At 37.4% G+C, this 22,375-nt stretch overlaps 2 protein-coding genes across 5 annotated transcripts in view; one reads left to right on the forward strand and one right to left on the reverse strand.

Annotated features, from left to right (window-relative positions):
* RHOQ (ras homolog family member Q) overlaps positions 1-5,160 on the forward strand; it is a 34,837-nt gene extending 29,677 nt beyond the window's left edge. For 3 of the 4 annotated variants that reach the window (XM_088147873.1, XM_015889504.3, XM_007436502.3), the window contains one exon: positions 84-5,160. In XM_088147873.1, coding sequence (XP_088003999.1) covers positions 84-239 — 156 coding nt within the window. In that variant the 3' untranslated portion in view covers positions 240-5,160. The remainder of the gene's footprint in view (positions 1-83) is intronic. The other variant, XM_007436503.3, reaches the window with a different exon arrangement.
* Positions 428-22,371, reverse strand: PIGF (phosphatidylinositol glycan anchor biosynthesis class F). Its single transcript, XM_007436500.4, has 6 exons — positions 22,230-22,371; positions 21,288-21,538; positions 19,635-19,726; positions 15,739-15,855; positions 8,732-8,840; positions 428-775 (listed from the first exon to the last, which is right to left on the reverse strand). Exons 2-6 carry the CDS (start codon positions 21,513-21,515, stop codon positions 662-664), a joined length of 660 nt encoding a protein of 219 aa, XP_007436562.1. The 5' UTR covers positions 21,516-21,538; positions 22,230-22,371; the 3' UTR covers positions 428-661.
* Between the last annotated feature and the right edge of the window lie 4 nt (positions 22,372-22,375).

A 22,375-nucleotide genomic window follows, 5' to 3' on the forward strand; every position in this document is an offset into this window, starting at 1 on the left:
AAAGCCCCCTGGGCTTGCAAATAGAGTTTGGGGAAGGTGGCCACTGTCTGTGTAGCTATTAAATGCATTTGTTTTCTTGACAGATAGGAGCCTATTGCTATGTGGAGTGCTCAGCTTTAACACAGAAAGGATTGAAGACTGTTTTTGATGAAGCCATTATAGCCATTCTAACTCCAAAGAAACACACAATGAAAAAGAGAATAGGCTCAAGATGCATTAATTGCTGCCTGATCACATGAAAGCTGCTGGGACAATGGCCACGCATACTGTGAAACTTCTGACACTGTGCAAATATACACTTCAAGACAGCAACACCTTATTAAGAGATCCACTGATGGACAGGGAAGCTGATTTTAGGAACTGGCATTTGGTGAAACCCAGAGGGGGAGGGAGAAAATCACAAATGTGTGAAGAAGTAGGCACCATCTACTGCGAAGATTTTATTCAGATGGGAAGGAATGTACAATCTCTCAGGGGTAACGTAATTTAGGACACACAACAAATGTATGATCACATTGCCACTGCATGTCGACCATGCTGTAAAAAAGGAGCAAAGCCCAACAATGGTCTGAAAAGATTTGGAAAGCCTTTTGCTTTGACCATACCCCTGTGCGGTCTTCATGGAATCACACAATCAAAATGCCTTTCCTCTTTGTGCCAGTTATCTGCTTTTGTATGTAAGCTGCTTCCTATTCCAGTATATCCACAAAGATGCAATAAGGAGTCCGGCCACATAGCCAAAGGTGGCTCCCAGTGAACAGGAAATGGGCCACACCTGAAAGAGGAAAATGCTGCATTAGAAGAAGAAAAGGATGTACTTTAATGAGCACAAGTTTTTGGTATAACTGAAAGAAACCAAAAGGGGGTACAGAATCCTTTGCAAAGCTTGACATGCTTTTACAGAGAATGCCAAAAATGGTAATAGCCATCAAGCATTTGTTATGAATACAAACAATTGTACAGTTTTTAAACTCATGTGCATTAAAGTGTAACTAGCTGCTGGCTATTGCATATGATGCTTGATCAGAACCAGGTAAGAAATATGTGGTGCATCTGTGGTCAGAGCAGTTGATGTATTCTTATTTTCCAGTTAAGTTGCTAATTTTTTTAAGCATGGATGGTTAAACTGTCTGTATTTCTTCTCCCTCTCCCTTCCCTACTGCATTCTTTCAGTCCTAGGTAGCTGTGATAACACATTTGATATTGAAGCACAACTGAATGAAACATACTAAAGGAGCCCATAAACCAGAGGGAAGGGCCGGGGCACACACGATAATGATTGCTTCATGCAATGACCTTTCTCTGCCAGCAGTAGCAATGAATATTTGCAAGGTAAAATTCTGCAATCATGCTAGAAAGCGTATTGAATTGGATCTGAGCATCTGTCTTCTGTGGATAGAAGGTTCTCCATCACTGGAGACTGCTGATCCAGGAGAAGAGTCCCTGTAATAAAATGGAGGAACTGATGGTCTTTCCTGATTCACCACTTTTCCTACAGTCCTCTTAGCTGCTTCTGTTCTGGAATATTAGGGGAATGGGTACTGGGTTCTGCACAGGAATGCCCCTTTTGACCAGCAAGAGAAATCTGAGCAGAAATTGGTTTAGAGAATGGCTCCCATGGCTGGAACTAGATCCAGCCTTTGCAAAACTCTTGCTCTCTCTTTTTTAACCCTCCCTCCTCCCTCTCAGTGCTGTTCTCAAATGAAATTAATTGGCAGTTCCTGAAATATATTTGCTGCTTATGTGTTATACCTGCACTTGGAATTCCAAGTTGTATAGGCAACGTGGAGCTGCAGTTAATATCCCAATATTCCTGTGTGTTCAGCCAAGAAGTGAAACATGTAAGGATGAAAATTCTGGGAGCAGTGCCAGATATTTATGTGGAATTCCCTAGTCAGTATTAAACAGCTGAAGTATTAAACATGGCAGCACAATCCTGTTTATGCGCCACTAACTGAATTCAAGCCTTGCAACTATACTCCAAGATCTGTTTGTGATGGGTGAAATCAGAAGTTGCTAGCCAGATCCATTCAGAACAAAATAAAGATACTATGTCACTTGTAAGTAACAACTCTGGCTACCAATCAGTCAGAGATCTAATTAAATCAGCTGATTGATCAACTGAAATTGTATCTGAATTAAAATAACTTCACAGAGGGGGAAAGCATACTTGTTATTTTCAGATAATGCACATCATACCATATCTTAGAAGAGGAAGCTTCAGAAAAGGAGGGGGATGGGGAAGAATGCCTCTTCCAAGATAGTGCCTGCTTCCTAAAGTTTTTATCAATATCTACACACAAAAATTAAGATTAAAAAAAGCTGACCAATTATGCAGGGCAACTTTTTAGCCAATACAATAGTTTTAATTAGTTTTACTGATTAATTCACTAAATGTCACAGTGTAATAAAAATGAATGCATTGCAAATGAATGCTGCTTTGAATTCCAATGGATAGGCAATCAGATGAGTTCCTTAATTGGGCAGAGCATCATTTTGATCATCATTCTTCTCTCTTTAAGTGAAATCCAGTTCAAGCTATGTTTATTTAGCAAGACAGGAAGTGTTAGCTGCTTAACATGGGTGGAGTTGTAAAAAGAGGAATTTTATATGTAGCTCCAAGGAGGAGTTTCCCTTTTTCATTTTTGCTGCTTAGCAATGGCAGGAGGGAAGGGTTTGCTGGCACAGAGGGAATGGATAAGTTGAGGTTCAACAGGACTGCATTTTGACAGTTATATCCTGCCCTTGCACATTCATTGTTAAGGCATATTGAGAATGATTTAAATTTTAAAAATAATTATAGAGTTTATTAAGGAGCTTTCAGATTTGAAATTTACAAACTATAAATATAAAAGACATTTCAGTAAATACTTTTAAGAACATTAGTTTGGAGCTGCCTAATTACCCCAATTTTGTTATAAGAGAGAAAATTAATCGCAGATGGGAATATTTGCACAAATGTAGATAAGAGACATTGAAAGCACATTAAGAGGCATTAGCTCTGTTCAGTACTTCCCCTTTTGTCTGAGCTCTGCATGTGAGAAAAAAGAGGAAGGGGGGCTAGTTAGTTCTCCTCCTCCCTCATGCTCTTGTGGCTTCCTCCACATTGAAGCCAATTGTTCAAATTCTGTAACTCAGGGAAGAGTCTTGCTGTACAGCTGCCATTCACACATAGAAAGCAGTGAGGATGGGAAAGGGAGGAAGAATTCATTCATTCCACCTCCAACTCCTCACATATAAAGCTTATACATGAGAGCCACTGAATAGGGCTACTTCTTTCTTAACAAACCCCACATTTATTTCCACTCTGCTGAGTTTGCATCTCTTAGCAAAGTGACTCTTAACCTATGAATGCAAACTGCTGGCACAATAGCCTTCCTTGCCATGATCCACAGCCATTCTGCTCTAAGCTAGCTACTCTAAAATGATTCATAGAATGATGAACTTGTGGCCAACAACCAGCTTTGTGCTACCACACAGCTCCTGCATGTACACACAGTGTAAATAATCTGGCTTGAAGATCTGGGAATGTGTTGCTCTCACTTTCAGACTTGCAGATATAACTTTGCAGCAGTTATCGTTATCTGCTCCAATCTAAAAGTTATCACTGTGTGTTCTTAATATGAATTGATGTACAATGATCCATTCTATTTCTATGGGGTTAAAAGTATGCACAGATATTCTCAACAATCACCCCATCATTCCTGCATCTGATGACTGTCAGTGGGCCCCGTTGTACATCAGTGGGCCTGACTGTAGAACTCTTCTTTCAACTATTTTCATGTAATAATCTGCAATTACATATGTTAGGACAATAACTCTCATGGTTCTCAGCCAGTATGACTAGGAATTCTGCCTTTGGCAATCAAGTACATCGGAAGTACTGTACATCCAGGCTGGGAAAGCTGATCTATCTGCTTGGGGGTTCATACAAGTATTTACTAGAATGTAATTTACAATACATATATCTAAGGCAATGCCCAGTTAGGCAAACCAGAAATGGGAAGGAGAGCACTGCTATTCCAATCCATAGGCCTTAACTTATTTGAACCACCCTTTACTCAAGTAAAAGGGTTGAGAAAGCTTTCTTGATAGCAATGGTTTATTTTGGTACAGACTTTTAAATATTTAGCCAAAATTAAATAATATATTATTTGATTAATGAACTGACTCCAGTTCTGAAACTTGTTGGCCCAGATAACACAGCAGAGGTCAACTTTTTATTTAAATGAAGGAAAACACTGTGTTGCAGCTTATCTCTACTCTTTCATAGAATGCTATAGGTTCAGGCTATCCTTACAGTGCCTTTTGCTATTCTAAGGTAGGTATACACTGTATTTCCTTAACCTTTATGAAAGGCACAATTTACAATCCCCTGTCCTTCATCTTGTTTTTCACTCATCTCCTGGACACCATATGAAATGTAATCCAGGCAATATAATGCTAAACTAAGTGTCTGTATCTCTGTCTGGGTGGCATTTAGCTCCTGTCTCTGGCTTGCAAAAAGCATGCGCGCACACAAATTCTAGAACAGCTTCCTTTACTGGTGTTTTGGAAACACAATTGACAGACCTCTGAGATATCATCCTATCCCACATGAAGAGATCCAGGTGGTTGAAGGCTATTCCAGAACTAAGTTTGAAGAGAACAGGAAGGGAAAAGAGCCAACTTACTGTTCCACATTTTCTCCTAGCCATTATTTTTTTCATATTACTCATAATTCATCAAACCAATATCTTTGTTGTTTGTAATATGATTTGATCTTTTGTGCTTAATCTTCATATCACTAAATGTGCATTTAGTGTTATATAGCATTACTTGGAGGTCTTTAGAAGAGCAGTCAAGACGATAATAATATGTTCGTGAGGTGCCTTAGGGACTCTCTTATTGACCTTGCTTCAGCCTTTTATTTACAGCCTGAGAAAGGTCACCATTTCAGTATGTCATGCCTGCTTTTCAAACCAAAGATCTGCTTATTCATGTTCAGTAACATGGGACTGCATATTTTTTGCAAAATGTTAAATAGTGTATATTTAGTGCTAACATACTGCATTTGGCCTGGTGAAGGCTGAATTTCCAATGGACATTTTCGTTCAAAATAAATTAAATTTCACCAGGAATTGACCAGACATTAAACAATAATAAAAATAATCTAGGCAATGGTGTACTAGTCTTTGTATGAAAAACTTGTATAATTCTATCCCTTTATGCCCAGCATATTTGAACCTGATCAACTACTCTTACAAAGGTCATTGGTTTGCTGTGTTCCTAGTTATCACCTTAATTACATCTTCCTTCTCATAAGTCTATCACAAAGGTACAGAACAGATTTCCTAACACAACTCAGTGAAGAGCCAAGGGTAATAAATTAGATTAATACTGCTAAAGGCTGATCCTTGTTCCTTGCATAACCATGATTCTTCAGGGACCAAAGCCTAGTTAAATTGGAAATATGGTTATGTTGGCTGCAGGTTTTTTCCAATTAGGACAGGAAAGAGAATATGGCCACGGGAGAAGAGGGCTGCACAGTATCCTTTGGCTCGCTTTCTATTACTTAGATACAAGACTTCCTTAATCAGGTACTGATTTACAGAAGTTAGCACTACCACTACAGACCAATTACATGAGAAACATCCAACGCTGAGAATCTTGATAGTTTCTCCTCAATTAATTTTGGATTTTTGCTACTACAACTCACTATTTTTAAAAACTCTATCATGCCAAATCCCTCTGCTGCAAAAATCATTTTCCAAACTAGAAATACAAAAATAACTCCTTCGGTAAGCATTCTGCTTCTCATACTGTGCAGTCATCACTTTTCCATTCTCCCACACCTTTTCTTTATTAAAAATGTCAGAGGCATTGTAAGCCCCAGAGTCCACCACTTCTCTTACGGATATTGCAGAAATAGTTTTAGAGCAGTGCTATGATCTCTGGAAATAAGTTTTGACAAAAATGTAACAGACTTTACTTTTGCACTAACTTAAAGCAAATCCAAAGAACCAGAAAGGGCTACTTGGATATATGCATATTATTACTGTACAATCCAGGAGCTGCAAGTTTCAAGATTTCAGAAGCTCTCAAAATGGACACCAAGAGGATCATTTTGCCTTCCTTTATCATTGTTGCCAAGAAGCAGCACCAAGTACCTGGACTCTGTATAGGTTTTGCAGATTTCTGCACAGGATATCCTGTTAAATGATACAGTAGGTTGTGACATCCAACGCTATACTTTCACTGGTAAAAATATATCTTTTTGTATGAGTCAATTCTCTACTTTTTTGGGAAGCACACTGGTTCTTAATATAAAAGACCAGTTGATTATTTCTTTAGCCCTGTTTTTCCAGCAGAAACTCTCTTTCATTCCAGGGGCTCATCTATTTGGTACAGTTTTGAGGTAAAGGCTCATTTATAAGCTCCTTTTGCAACAACAACATTCATTCATTCATACTTTCATTCAATGTCCCTTATTAAGAAAATAATAAAATAAAATAAAGCCTGTTGGTGAATTTGAAAGCTCTGCCAATTCATAACCTACCACACCTATAATTAAATTTGCTGGTATGTGCCTAGCTATTTCCAGTGGCTTCTGAGAGGAGAAATCATGGTAAAACAAAACATTACTGCCAGGATGCTTTCTAAAACTTCCAGGAATCTAGAGGTATCTTAAATACTATCAGGTATTCTTGTGTAGGATTTCATGACCTAAAACCCATTTCACCCACGAATTTAGCTCTGATGCATGAAAGATGATACTCCAGTCAGCTTGTTTAAAGACCTCTTGCTTCAACAGAAGCCTCTTTGCCCTCAAACTCTCTGCTGGTGTGAAATTGGCTCTGTGCTTCTGGGTACCTGTAAAATTTTGTAAGGTGAGCCAATACCAGCTCAGTTCCTGTCAGAAAAAAAAGATGGTGAAGGCAGCTTTGCAGCATTTCCTCTGAAACGGGGGGGGGGGGGGCAGCCTTTCTGTTAATGGGAACTCCCACCTCATCCTGTTTCTTGGGATTCCCCCCTCCCTTCTGTAGTCATGGCACCTTGAAGGTGGGCACTGGTGTCCCCTTAATGTCCTGGTTTTTTGTGCTTGTTGCCTCCACCAGCTTATCCTCAATTTGTTTTATATTTTTATGCATATTATTTACCATAGATCTATCTAGCATAAAAAATATGTGGGAATATAATTAGATGTTTGCTTCTTAAAAAAAAAAAAAGGAAACCAACATTCCAATCTTCAATTTATTACTTCTGAATTATCTAGCAAGATCATTTGCATTTAGTTCTGAGGTGAAAAACTGTACAAGGGTAATAATTAACAGTAGACTACATTCATTTACATTAGAGATTCTGTTCAATCTAGCAAGTTTCAGAATGCTTAATGCCAAATATCCTTACCCTCTGGTCGTGGGTATATCTGCTTTGAGAATATTTTAATCCATCTTACATTAATAAGAGAATCAGTTTATTCCCCCTCCCCAACAGTAATTTTGGCAGATGAATGTATAGTACTGTTTTCCTGCAATCCTGCCAGCTTCTCATTTTTCCTATAAGCGGCAAAATGCTTAAGGACTTGTTGGAAAACTGCAAAACATGTTTTCGGCACTGGGTAGCTCAGCTATGGCTTTTTCAAAGATCAATCTGGAGCCAATAGCCATTTCAAATGCATTTTGTTAAGTGCTTTTAATGGAAGGCAGCAGCACACCACAGGCCACATTCTCAGACGGCATAAGAGTGCAAGGCCTCCATGACATTAATGGGCTGGATGCTGACTGGCTACTGCTTGCACTCGAGAAATGCCATTAACTGTACATTAGCAAGCAGCAAGGTCTTTGCACTGAGCACATCTGAAAGTGTTCTGACAACCACGTAACTCACATTGAGAAAGCAGCTTCATCCACTTCCAGTTTGCTAAAGAAAACATTCTTCCATGTTGTTCTCAAGGGCCTTTACAGTGGAGGTATTTAAATGGTTCAACTTCCTTCTCTGGCAGACCTACTGTCCTCAACCCCAAGCAGCAGGCTGGCTGGTACATATTAAGACAGTTTATTTTAGGGTCAAGCTTAATTGGCTTCTTTTTGCAGTCCAGAATGATCTTATGCTATTGAATTGGTTTGAGCTGTGTTTTCTTGTATTGCAATTTTTCAAACTGATTCTGAATTGTTTATGGTAACCTGCCCAGAAGTGATTATTGTAAACTGCTAGTTCCTACAGAATTGAAATGCAGGTTGTAGTTTGATCATCTGAAGAAGATCTAGCTAAAATAAATACCAGTCGTAGTTAATAGGATAAAAAAAAAATAATAAAACCAAAATTTTAAAAAATGCATCAGAGGTGGGGAGTTAAATGGCCACATAATATGTTTTATACTTCAGTGTGTCTTAAGCACAAGATTGCTTAGAAGTCCTACACTCAGCTTCAACAGGCATGGTTGCAACAGTTGAATTCATTAATATAAGATTTGTGATAGCCCTTTAAGAAAGCTTGAAAAAATGAGGGTTAGGCCAATTTCTGGAGGAAATAAACAATCTACCAGGGGTTCTTTTTCAGGCTAACAGAATCTTAAAGACCACCAGTCTCTGAAAAGAAAATGCTAGAAAGCAAAATGGGAAAGACATTTGACACTTTGCTCATAAGCTTTTATAAGGGAACTAGCCAGATAATTTGCAAACTCAACATGCAGCTGGAGGGACCTGGTCTGATCAAACAGTTTTAATTTTTATAAAACAGAGCAACCAACCTGCCATGGACGGTCCCAGTCCAGTGGAATAGGAAACGCTCCAAGCCATGCTCCCACTACACTGCATATTGTGGTAATTTGGAGATTGTTATCCCAGATGGACATAGCCCTAAAAAAAGAGTAAAAAAACAAGTTAATCTTTAAAACTGTGTGTTCTTCATCAGTTGATTTGTTTATTCACCCATAACTTTGACTTACCTATCCAAGACTGCAATATTACAAAATATGAGTTACTCATTTGCAGATTCCCATCTCTTATTCTTTTTTTTAAAATTGTGACATTTTAAAAATTAAAGATTTTGACCTATCATGGCCCATCTCTAACGGGATGTCTTCTAGTAGTTCTTAATAAAACAAATGATAGGACTTATAAACTACACATTCTGGAGAATACCATAGTTGCACTAAATTTATTATTTTAAAAAAAATAGAAAATGTATATCTCACATTTTCATGGGAGTGCTTTTTCCATTAGGAATATTTCACAAAGCATAAAAATTATTAGAAGGACTTTGTCACATGAGTCCACTCTATTTTTCACACTGTGGTCCCAAAATCTCAAAGCGTTTTGTTTTTTTCTATGCACAACAGCCAGTTCTTTATTAGGCCTTTGCAGCAATACAAATCACACTTTCCCCTTTGAATGTAGACTGTTCCACGGCTCTATTCTTTATGCTGTTCAAAAATTATGAAAACACCGCTATTTTGAAAGGGTTGATAGGTTTTTAGCAATCATTTTATTTTATTTTCATGTAGTTTATGCATATACATTTTCCATAGAAATTTTTAAGGAAATTTTTAAAATTACATTTCATTTTTACCAGTTTCTGAAAATCTTTAGGTGGATTCTTAAGTCATGACAATCTGCAAAATAAATAAATAAATAAACTCCCTCTATTTTCTTTCTCCAGTTGTGTTAATTTATAAGTTATGCTTTCTACAAGTCCAAGCATTATGACCTGAGCTTCAACAAAACACTCTTTATATGCTTCCAGACTGGGCTATAATTTGCTTTGCGGCTGATAATTTTTTTTTTTTAAGTTTTACTTTTTGTTCTTTATAATAAATATATTTAAGAACCTGTCCCACTGTAAAATTCAGTAATTATGTGTCATGTGATAAAATACAATCTGGGTAAAGTATCTATTCTGAAGTGCTTTAAGGGGCACTTCTTTTATTTCTGCTGATTATAGAAATGAGTTTTCCACAGCATGAAAACTTTGTATCTCCCTCAATTAGGAAAATTTCTGCAATATCCCCTTTTTCTACCAACTCTGAATTAGTTTACTTCTATGCTGATAATAAAATAATGGAAGAGCTAGCAAGGGAGTCAAGTGGGAGTTATGTAATTTAAAATATGAAGTCTTTTTTTCAAACAAAATACTATTTTCTACCTATCCAATGTGGCTCATTCTTTTCTAAGAAGGGATAAAATGCTCAAAGATTTTGATTTTTTATAGAAATGTTTGATATGCACCTGCTGTTTTATTAGATTCTCCTGCAGAAAAGAAATCATATGATGCAATTATGAGGCATTACATTTTATTGTTAAAGTACTTGTACATTGCTGATCATCAAAATAATCCATCTGTGGCTCCTGCATTTTCCCATCTCCTTTTTTCTTGGCTTAAGGCAAGCTGCAGTCTGCCATTTTGTTCAAACCTACAGGTTGCATTTACCCAAGGAGAAAAAAGGGAAGGAACTGCCTCTTGGGAAGAAAGAGAGAATGCATGAGCTATATGCTAAATCTTGGTTTGATGTGATGGTTATACTATCTTATAGAAAAGTCTTCTAGAGATTGCCATGAAGGCAGAATTTTTTGTTATCTTTATGGCTAGGTTGGCTTGGTAACTAATGCATGGTTAACTGAATAAAGCCAACTGTTGGGTTTGTACAATGCACTGAACCATAAATAAGCCAACACCCCTGCCCCTGTGTTGCCTCGTTGTGATGGGGGTGGTGTTTCTGGGAAGGATGGGAGTAGGTTGGGAGTGTATGCCAAGAGTATATATTGCCAGCAAGGTTACTCAAGGGATGAAGGTCATCCTAGCTGCCCAGCTAAAGCAAGCAGACACTTATTTTGGGCAGCAGAGATTCATTCATTCATTCATTCATTCATTCATTCATTCATTCATTCATTCATTCATTCATTCATTTTATATGGCTGTTCATCTCAAACATATGACTCTGGGTAGCTAACAGAGAATTAAAAAAAGATTAAAAACAGCAGAGCAAAACAATAAATAAAAAATATAGGAGCTGAGATAAAACCAGCAACAGTCAACATAACCAAGTTACAGGCTCAACCACATAGGAAAATGCAGGACATGGATTATCATTTTAGTGACGACCGAAGACATCAATTCACCAATTGTGTGGGAGAAGGCAATGGTAAGCCATTCCTGTATTTTTACCAAGAAAAGCACATGGATAGAAAATATAAAATGATTGACAGTTGGAGAAAATGTACAGTGGAACCTCGGTTTACGAACTTAGTTCGTTCCGTGACTCTGGTCACACCCCAAATTGGTCGCAACCCGAAGGAAATTTCCCCATAAGGTTCAATGTAATTACCATTAATCTGTTCTGGCATGGAGGACAGGGAGGTGGCTATTGCTTGGAGGGAGAGTCCCCTCCCTACGAACATGTGTCAGGGGTGGAAAAATGGCTGCGGACCACATGTCAGGGGTGGAAAAATGGCCGCGGACCACGTGTCAGGGGCAGAAAAATGGCTGCGGACCACGTGTCAGGGGCGGAAAAATGGCCGCGGACCACGTGTCAGGGGCGGAAAAATGGCCACGGACCACGTGTCAGGGGCGGAAAATGGCCGCGGACCACGTGTCAGGGGCGGAAAAATGGCCGCAGACCGTGTCACGGGAGGGAAAATGACCGCGTATCCTGTTCGTACCCTGAGGCGGAGTTGCAAACCGAGGTAAATTTTTGTGGCCGGAGCTGGTCGTAACCCGAAAAGTTCGTTAACAGAGGTGTTCGTAACCCAAGGTACCACTGTATGTGGTTGTTAAGAGTTGACACTGACTTGATGGCACATAATGGATCACTATGTGAGCCCAACTTTTATGTTCATCATTTGTAACTCTGGGAAGGAAAAAGTCAAGAAAGTGCCTTAGCTGAAAACTGTGTTGCAAGAATTCTGCATCATAAACACTGGGCCGCATATTCTGTTCAGCTAAAGTACTGGAGCAGAATCTGTCAACTGGGCCAAAATCCCATCCTCAGAGGCATTGGTGCAATTTAGGGATTCCACATGCACAGCAAGATTTACTAATTAATTTTAGAGTTGGTCATGAGCCATTTGGAATATACTGCAATTTCTTCCATTGTGTTAGCAATTATGTTCAGCTGGGAACAAAAGGCTCATAAACTGAGAATTTAAATTCACAACTGAGAAAGAATCCAATTCAAATCACTAACTTTTTATGCAGGTGAAATTCATATTCTTGTCAGATGGTTATGGAAACTGTGAATAGCACTTATGTGAAGAAGCAACAGAGCTGCTGCTTTCTGGAATTGAAACCAGATGTCTCCCTACACAAGTCTGAGGGGATTTGTGTTTATTTAACATCAGGAGTTGGGTTTTAATTAAAATTGGTTGAGTTTCATTCCACCCCCTCCTGAGAAAATAGTTGGTTAGGAAAACGTACTGGGTGGGCAGGAATAAACTTTGATAACTGTATGTATCCAGCCCAAAAGAGAAGACATTTTCTCAAAAGTAAATGAAGTGGGCCTGTAACTTCAAGGAAAACAACTGACAGTATTTGTTGCCACTCTAAAGTAATGGTAACATCCCAGTTACCATTATCACCTCACTGAAAACCAGGGCATAATTACAAGATAAAATGATACTTTTGAAAGACTACCAGGACAAAAAAATGAAAAGAAATCTAAAAAACATATATCTAAAAATCTAAAGAACATAAGCAGCAATACTGCAATTTTAGCACCAGTCCAGCTTTCATAAATACTCACAACATCAAGAGTGAAGCTGTATTTGATTAATGCAAAAGTAGGAGAAAAGAATGAACAAGAATTCAAACAGAAACACAGCAGAATCATCAACTATCTGTAGACAGCCAAGGTTTGTTCATTTAGAATGCAATTTTCTCCCAAATACTGAACAGTGCTACAAAAAAAGCATTGTTTTTCTGTTTCCATTAATACTGACAATCTCTTCCCATAATTATTTTTACGATTGGTTGGTGACAGCCAATTATTAGCTTTCTGACACTGAATCCAGCACCAGGATATCAGAATACAGGTGACAGGAGATATTGCCATAGGTTTCATGCTCCTTGGTGGCAGAATTACTGAAGACAGAACCATAGCTAGGCAATCATACAACCCAAGACAGATTTACAGAAAGGTTTCTTAATGTGGTATAATATTTCTGCTATATAAATCCAAATTGTATTCCTTCTTTTTAAAGGGAAGAATGGGGAGCCATTAAAATTTATTTTAAAACATACAAATTCCTAGGGACAGTTGGGAATTTCAAAGCTGGTGAGGGAGAATGTCCTTTAAATACTACTGAACCATTTCCTTAATTGGACCACTCCAAACCAAGTCCCTCCAGAGATTCCCATCATTTATGACCACTGGTCATGTTGCCTACACTGAAGGAATGGAAGTTATATGGAGTGATCTAGGTTAGGGACACATGCCAAAGCATCATTTCTCAACTTTAATCACACAAAACAATTTTGATTTGATCCCCACACAGCAGCACCTCCTATCAGCCAAGAGCAAAATAAAATCTCCATATTTAAAGTGTTAAAACTTTTTTAAAAATCAGATTTGCACTACGAAACAAATCCATAGGGAAGGTATTCACTTTCATTCATTGCTAGAGTGTTCATGGCTGGGACCTAATCAAGAAAAAATTTAACTAAGATAGCAAAAAGTCTGAATCCCAAACCATTCTCTTTATTCACTATTTGTTGCTGCAATGTAGATTTTGCTGGAAGCAAACTACTGAGATTAATAAATAATGCAAATGGCATCTAAGACAAAAAGGAGCCTAACTTTCGCTTTCAACGGCCATCTCTCTCTCTTTCTGATTTTGTCAACCCATTCTTCCTGCTCTAAGTATCTCCCTTAAATTAATTTTCTCCCACAAGTCTCCAGTCCAAAATGCATTTCCCACTACCATCATCCATATATTCCGTCACTTATTTATTCCTCTACAAAAATCTGAGAATTTGAGACAGGAATATTAACTCAGTGACAGAATATATACAATGCCTGAAAATATTTTGATTTTAATCTAGGTTTAATCTTTGGACCTCCAGCTAGACTAGGAAAATTCCTCTTTGAAATACTAGAGAACAACCATCAGAAATAAAGACAGGCAATAAGACAGACAAACCCATGATCTCACTCTGTAAATTGCAGCTTCTCATGTGAAAAATTTCTTCCTTTAATCATCAACTTTGTCTCCTGTTCAGTTTTAACACAGTGGTGTCCCAGGTCTATGCAATAATACAGGAGTAAATAGACACTGAAACTCAAAAAACAGAATTTATCTACCTCTAAATCCCAATCTATGTAATACTTTTTTCAGTCAATGCTGCCTAACCTATTGCCTGCAGGACAGGCAGGAACAAAATAAATTATTTTTGTACACCTGCATTGGCATTCTTTTGTCAGTGTCATGACCTATTGGATCCCAAATATCCCAGCTATTTCTTTAGTTTGTGAATACAGGTTGTCCTCGCTTAACATCCATTCGTTCAGCAACCATTCAAAATTACGATGGCACTGAATGGACTTACAACCAGTCCTCGAAGTGCCACTACAGTGCCCATGTGGTCATGTGAACAAAATGTAGCCCTTTCAGGCCCACCTGCATTTACAACCACTTTTTTCAATTTTAATCAGGTGAATTGAGAGGAGGAATGGGCTGCCTTAAGATAAATGGGTTGAGTACATGAAAGACATTACAGAGAAGATCCAACAAGACAAATGTCAAGGCTCATTTAACCAGACTGTTTCTACACTGAGATCTGACCTTTTCAACTGGATGTCAAGTTGCTGAGAACAGAGCATTTGGGATAGTTCAGCACATTCTTGGCTTTGCATGTTTATGCTTTACATGTTTTTAACAAAATATGCAAAAAATTATTAAAATAATTTCACCCCAAAAGACAATGTTATTGAAAGGATGCAAGATACATACCCAAACTCTTAGGAACAATTTTTCAAAGAGTAGATTTTTTTGCAAGGAAAACAAAATGTAGTAAATAAACAATGAGTACATACTGGAATTAACCAGCATTATATAAAGCTATTTTAACTGTGTTTGCTTATGAGCCAAAGTCTTGTTTCCACTTCTGGCTATAATTGCATAGAATGAGAAGCTACTGTTTAGCATTATGAAGAAATGGTGCAGGAAACCTCAGCTTGTGGACTCCACCTCTCTAGTATGACCTTGCGACTGGATATATTCATTGCAGTTAATCTTACATATGGTTCGTGAAAAGAAGCCAGCTTCAAATCAAAAATTATGATGCGTATTTGTTCATAATTGCTATATATCACAATTTAAGGTTTGAATGCTAAAGCCTAATTCAAATATCTCACTAAGCTGCATTCTGCAGTTTGATGCCTCCTGTCCATGGGACAAATTACACAAATCAGAAAAGTAGGTTATAGTATGACATCTGAACCTAACCTCTGGCTTGTTTTTTTTTTTAATCCAGAATTGGGAGCAAAGAATAAACTTAAACTTGTTAAGATAAAAAAGGCAGGGATCTTAATTCAGATAAATGAATGAGAAAAGAAATCACACTTGTAATTACTTCTGGTGGCAGGAGAAGGAGCCGCTGAGCAGTTGTGCATTAGATTTCTGCTTGGATTTGCTAAGCCAGAATGTAGAAGTCTTCTATACCTCGCCTCTGATAAGAATATGGCCGTTATTTAACTATTATTTATTAAAAAGAAGTGTCTAATCTCAACTTTGACATTGCAAATCTCAGCTGCATGCAACTTACCCATTTTTACTGAACACTCTGAGCCATATTTGAATGTTTGGCCCCAGCAAACATAAGCAGGGCAAAGTAGTAAAGGTGGATAAAAGAACTGCAAATAAGAAGGTCTCCAAGACTGATCTGGAAAGAAGGAATGCAAAAGAAAAAAAAGTCAGTGAAGGTATTTTAAAGGCCTATCTTGATAAACACAGTGAAAGGGTAAGAATGATAAACTGTAAAGCATTTGTGTTCAGACACCACAATGAATTGTGGTTATAGAGGTAGGAATGAGCCTAGCCTTTCTCTGGGCTTGTATACTCCTCTTTTTTCTCCTCCTGAAAGGTTATTAAGAAACTGGAAACATTTGCTTTCAAGTTCAGTTAATCACAGCAAACTATTATGCGTAAACCATAATCAGTGTTCATTCTGCTTTGCTGAAATCGGTTTCATAAATGAAAACCATTATAATCTGAGACCTCTGAACCACAGGATAGCCCCAAACATTTCTAAAACTTGTTGCCAATAATAACTTTAATATGACCAGGGAGGTGGGGATGGGGAATTATGAAAAAAAGACTGGATAATATATTAACGACATAGAATTCTAATTAAAATTGTCAGTTAGAGGCAAAATGTTCTGTTGGAAGCTGTGGGGAGAATCTGGAATACAATTACTTTGTAGTGATTATTTAAAGATTTTTCTTGACTTCTCCTTAATTCACAGGAGTGGTGATATAATCAACTCAAGCATGCTTTAAAGTGTCAATGTGGACTGGATGCTTTGGCCGTGTCCAAGAAACCCAAGGTGTAAATATACTTGATGAAGTCGATGTTTGAAATAGTTTTTATATTAAAAATGAGAGACTATTTTAAAGTTGACATTAAGGACATTTATGGTTCATGGATTAAAGAATTGGAACACCCAGTAATGGAATATTAATGGTTATACATTTTCAAAAATGTGAATTTGCTTCAGTGGATTTAAAATTAAAACTGATTCATCAAAAAATCTTAGTTCGAGTTTACTGGGCTCCCCAAGGAATGTATGTGAAAGGATGGGCATCATATTTTCTCTGTTGGCAACTGAAAAAATTGAGGGGTTGTTGACTCATATGATTTGGTCTTGTGAATAACACATCATTTTGAAATAACATTTTAATGTACATAAACAGCTTTATGAGAAAGCTGCTTAGTGTTAAAGATGTCAATTAAATGAAATCAAACTTGGTTTTTGTTCTGGCCTTACCTTTTAGTGTTTGGAAAGCAGCCCCCAGTTCAACTGTGGCTTTTGGGCTAGAAAAAGTTGTCTATCTCTGTCATATAAAATGAAGATCTAAACAAATCTCAGTGAAGATTTACCCATGTTTGTCAAATCTGAATATCACAGCAGGCTGTAATGAATACAAAATAAAAGCAAATGCTTCTGATCTCCTCCTGAATTAATGATCTGGGGCATGTGTGATTAATGTTTAATGTGACATCCAAACACAGGGTCTGACTCTGGAGTGAAGCAGTTTATATATCTTATATAAAAATGGAGTTTTTGCAATTCTGAAACTAAAAAGTTCCACATGGTGATTGTCACAACTCTCAAAAGTGCTTTTCTAATTTTATTATTTTGCTGTAATACAGCAATCATCAGTAGCAAATTGGAGGAAGAGCATCTTTGGAACACATTGCCACAGAACCCATCAAAAATTAAGATCTTTGATGTAACACTGACATTTGGACAACCACTTATGAAAAAAACCATCCCACAACTTAGGATACTTCAAATCTTACTTTTCTTCACTACAGTACACTATTTCTAGAATTCCAACCTAATAATATTTGCTTAGAAACAAGTTTCCAATTTTGGCTACAGGTAGTCCTTGACTTACAACCATTTGTTTAGCGACTGTTCAAAGTTACGATGGTGCTGAAGAAGGAAACTTACGTCCAGTCCTCGAAGTTGCAGCCATCCCAGCACCACCACAATCACGTGATCACAATCTGGGTGCTTGGCAACTTGTTCACACTTACAAAGGTTGCCAAATGCCCCACGATCACATGATCACCATTTGCAACCTTCCATGCCGGCTTCTCCAGAAAGTCAAAGGGGAAGCCAGCAGGGAAGATCACAAGTCACTGGGTAGGTAAGTCTACCCCAGCCCTTCTGTGCTTGCATCGTGCTGGCCACTTACGCAACCCCATGCACCCTCCCCAAGTAAGCAAGTAAATAAATAAATTATTATTACACAGAGAAAACTGGAAGCTTGGGGGAAAAAATCATGTCTAGTGTTCTCCCTGTCATGCCAGTCTTCCTTGTAATGCTAGTATATTTACTCATTTTGAGACAGAGCAACCTTCAGAAGTGGAATTTAGTGTGATTAAATTCCCCTTAGGCTTTCCTAGTTTTCATTTGATCAGGTCTCAATAACATTTGTGTTTGGTTTTCTCACCAGCTATTAAAATACGTTTTCCTTAACTCTCTAAAACAGGCTTAAAAATGACATATAAATGCTCAGAGCTTTGATAATATGCTGCATATATACACTTTACATATTTTATGGTTTAATATACATCCTGTGGCATCATGTGCTTTAACTGTTTTCACTTATATATGCATGCATGCATGCATGCATGCATTCATTCATTCGTTCGACTTGTTAAGAACACCCAACTTCAAGAAGTCTCTAGGATCTTTCTATATTTTGCCAATGAAATGTTATGCTATAATGGATTATGACAGATTTGTAACAGTAACTTCAAATCATCTGTAGAACCTGAGACAGAATGCCATCTGCAATTGAAGTACAATTTTAGTACTTCAGTAAGAACTTGGCAATAATATATTAAAATAAGCCAGGTTCATACAAAAAATAATAATGCTATCAATACTTCATTTTGAAGCAAGGGAGCCGAAGTCAAATTTCTGACTGACTCTGGGCCAAGTACCCTCTCACAGTGCAACCCAACTTTCAGGGTGGTTGTTGTTGGAGATAAAATTATGGGAGACTCCAATATAAATTATCTTGAGTTCCTTGAGGCAATGTGAGATTTAAATGTAATGAATAATAATTATGTATGTGTAGAAATATAACTTTAAAAATATTTAAAATTTTGGCTTATCTACCACAGATCATAGTTAGGTATTACTGAATAAAGTTACACTCCTGGTGACTGCATAGATAAATGCTTGCTATCTTGACCTGTTTCCAGTAATACCCAGTAGCTCTTCCAAGGACATTCCTGTAATCTCTTTGATCACATCTATCCATGTTATCTGTTCACTACTTCTTTGATTTCCCTCAAGCTTGCTAAACATACTTCTTTTTTCTAGCCCATCATTTCCTTGCACCACACACCTGTATTATAAAGTCAGCCTATTTGGGCCAGAATTGATTAGTTGCTGCTACGTGCAGTCCATGGTAATCTTACTAAATGTCATATGATCCATAATTTGAAGGTGTTTTTCTTCTTTCTCTTGCTTTCTCAATGTAAAACTCTCACACTTTACCACTCAAAAGACCATTGTTTTAATTATTCTGACCTTTGCTGTCATTGAAATGACCTTATTCTTCATTATCTTGTCTAACTTTAACTATGCATTCTTCCTTAGGATTAGTGTCCTCTTTACTTCACCAGCAAACTCATCTTTATTTATTCTTCAAGCCAGGAAAACAAAACTACATGCTACTTTGACTTTTTTATCTTCAACTCTAAATTCACTAAACAGATTGGCCCTATCACTTTTGTCTTCATTATTAATATTTAATATTATCCCAAAAACACAAATCATGCAAGTATATAAAAGCAAATCCATATTACCCTTTTCCATTAGAGGGTCATATGAGACACTGTAAATCCAGAGTGATCGTGGTTCAGATTTCTAAACATTTAGCTTTATGATTTACCAGTTGAGATTGTAAGAGACTTACTCTATTAATGGTGCTCCATAAAGAACAATAATTCCATGGAAGAGGATACAAGATATGAAGTAGTATACACAGCATCTTATAAACCTTGCCACCTTTTAAAGAGAATGAATATTAATCTATATAATGCCATCAATATGCATAGTTTTTTACGGAACACAAATCCTTGTTCCATAAAGTACATTATTAGGTATAGTTAGATTAGATTAAAACCCTTGTAAACCTTTTCTACATCATTAACACTGAACGAACGCTTGGGTACTTAGTATCTCTTAGTGGTCAGGACCAAAACTGACAATGACTACTGTATCCTCTTCTCTCTCTCCACCACCCTTTCTCTTCTCCTTACCTGCCTGATCCCCTCCCCCATCCTGCAGCCTGCTAGGCAGGAATGCATCTCTTTTGCCAGAAGACCAATCTGATTTCCAGCAAGGCTTTTGAAACAGGACTAACACTCACATAGTGCCAATGGTTGCTCATTGTTGGACTATAAATTATTTAAACACTTGTCTCATTGAGTTTTAATATTAAAGTGAAATGCTTGTTAAAATATGTTCAACTGAAACAAAATGCCCAGATTGAAACTTTTTAAAGTCTCATTTATTTTCATGGCAGAAGTTTAAGCATGTGTTTCAATCTCTTGTTGAAACCAGTACAATTTAAAATGCTACAATCTGAATTTGTTTTATCCCAATGTGCATACTGAATATTGTGATGCTCTCAAAGTTAGGAAGATGCTCCTTTAGCAGCCATTGCAGTTTCACAGCTGATTCAATACCATCAGAATCAGATTTACAGGCTAAGGATACTTTTGCAAGCAAATTCCACAAAATCAATCAATGTCCTAATTAGTTTTAGAATACTTATTAATCATTAACTGCTAGAAAATTTTCTAGGTTTACTTTTGTTTTTGTAAACTCCACAACAATATTCTGATTACTATGCTGTTGCAAGATAAATCTATACACAACCTATACAATAGACAAGCTTACCCACATGGGCTTGGAAGGTTTCACACAAGGGTGCACAATCATAGCTCCCAAAATATTTTGGCCAGTGACAGTGTCAAGAAAACTAGCTAACCTATTTATAAAGAACTACCACTTCTCTCTCCATTTGCTGCAATTCTTTGGGAGATATGACTGGGATCCTTTTAAAACATGAAATATACTTTCATTTGATATGCAATTTCCCTTGATATGACTGGGGTCCTCTTAAAACTTGAAATGCAATCAAACATGGACTTTTATATATCACTACAATTCAAATGTTCTATAGTCAAAATACTGAAAAATATCAGTTTCAATTAATAGCAAAGCATACCTTATTATTTAGAGAAAGAAAAATCAACTTCCTTATAGCAGAAATATTAAGAGAATATTTAGTTACTTATAGGATGTGATGGTTAGATATATTTTACTGTTTTAGGTGAGAGAGAAGTGGCGTGGAATAATGCTGAAGATATGGAGCTTTGAGTTTTATTGACCGCAGCCATAAAGTTCCTAAATAGTTGAAGGCATGGAATCATTCATTCAGTTTTACTCTCTCATATGGCCTACCACGTAGCATTACTGCATATAGAATATTTTTGTCAAAGATGCCAAGTAAAAGTGTTATCCATACCAACAATTAAGTTTTATCAAGATCATAACATACCTTGTGGGCAAGAGAATATCTTCTTGTAGATAAATATGGCTTAAAAATCATATGTAAAATTATATTTATAACACCAACACTTGCTGAACAGATGCACAGCCATGTCAAGTGTGTGTCCAGGATTGAGAAATTCTTCAAGAACAAAGAAGGAACAGTAGTGGTTACAACAACAGAAAAGATACAGATGACATTGGCAGTCAGCAGTCTCTTTATTTCTGTATCTCTCATGCTGTATTATTTTTAATTTCTACCTGTTGAGAAGGAAATTAAGGCATTTATGTTAATATTGGTAGTGAAGGAAATTCTCTTTTGTATAAAAGATAAAGGCAATGCATTCCTGCAGAGATGAAATGGGTTTATAGCATAGAAAATGTCCCTACAACATGAAAAAACAAGTAGGCTTCAAAGTTACAATTTGTTGTATGAAAGAAAATAAAAATATTTAAAATAGCTGATAAGAATGGTTTTTAAGACCTTCAGCATGCTTCCATTCAAGAAGATGCCAATCCAAATGAATGACTCTGAGTCTTTCCAACTTCTCCTATGCTCTGGGGTGGTTCAGTTGCAAATGCCTTAGAAAAAGAGGATGTATCTCTGTCTGAGTCATTGTTCAGATCTGACCTCCTTCCAAGCAACCTGTACCGTTGAGGAATGGAGACTAACAGACACACCTATAGATACAGGTTTTTATTCAGAACGGGGCACCGAAAGGTACTTCAGGCCAGCCTTTGCATTGTTTGTTTAAATAAGTTACTTTTCCTACCGAGATGCGATAAGATGGAGACGGGGTGAAAACGTGCAAGGGACTAATTAAGACCACTAATGACATTAGTCCTTCCCCGCTTCCCTTCCTTCACCTACGTGCATGCTTTTAGGAGGCTGCTATCCGGAAAAATATCGACGCAGGATCGCCACTACCAGAGGCAAGAAACTCCAGCTTACCTGCCGTTTCCCAGATGCTAACACGGAAAGCTTCGAAAATACGTCATACATTCACCTAGAAACAACCTCCGCTCTCCCTTAGCGTTACCGGCAGCACTCAACCCCCAGTAGCGTCATCGGGCCCTACGTCATGACTACTTCCGTAC

This window comes from Python bivittatus, unplaced genomic scaffold (assembly GCF_059951505.1).
Source record: "Python bivittatus isolate LINGU-HERP-01145 unplaced genomic scaffold, Pbiv_v1 ctg000020_np1212, whole genome shotgun sequence".
NCBI classification, from domain to species: Eukaryota; Metazoa; Chordata; class Lepidosauria; order Squamata; family Pythonidae; genus Python; species Python bivittatus.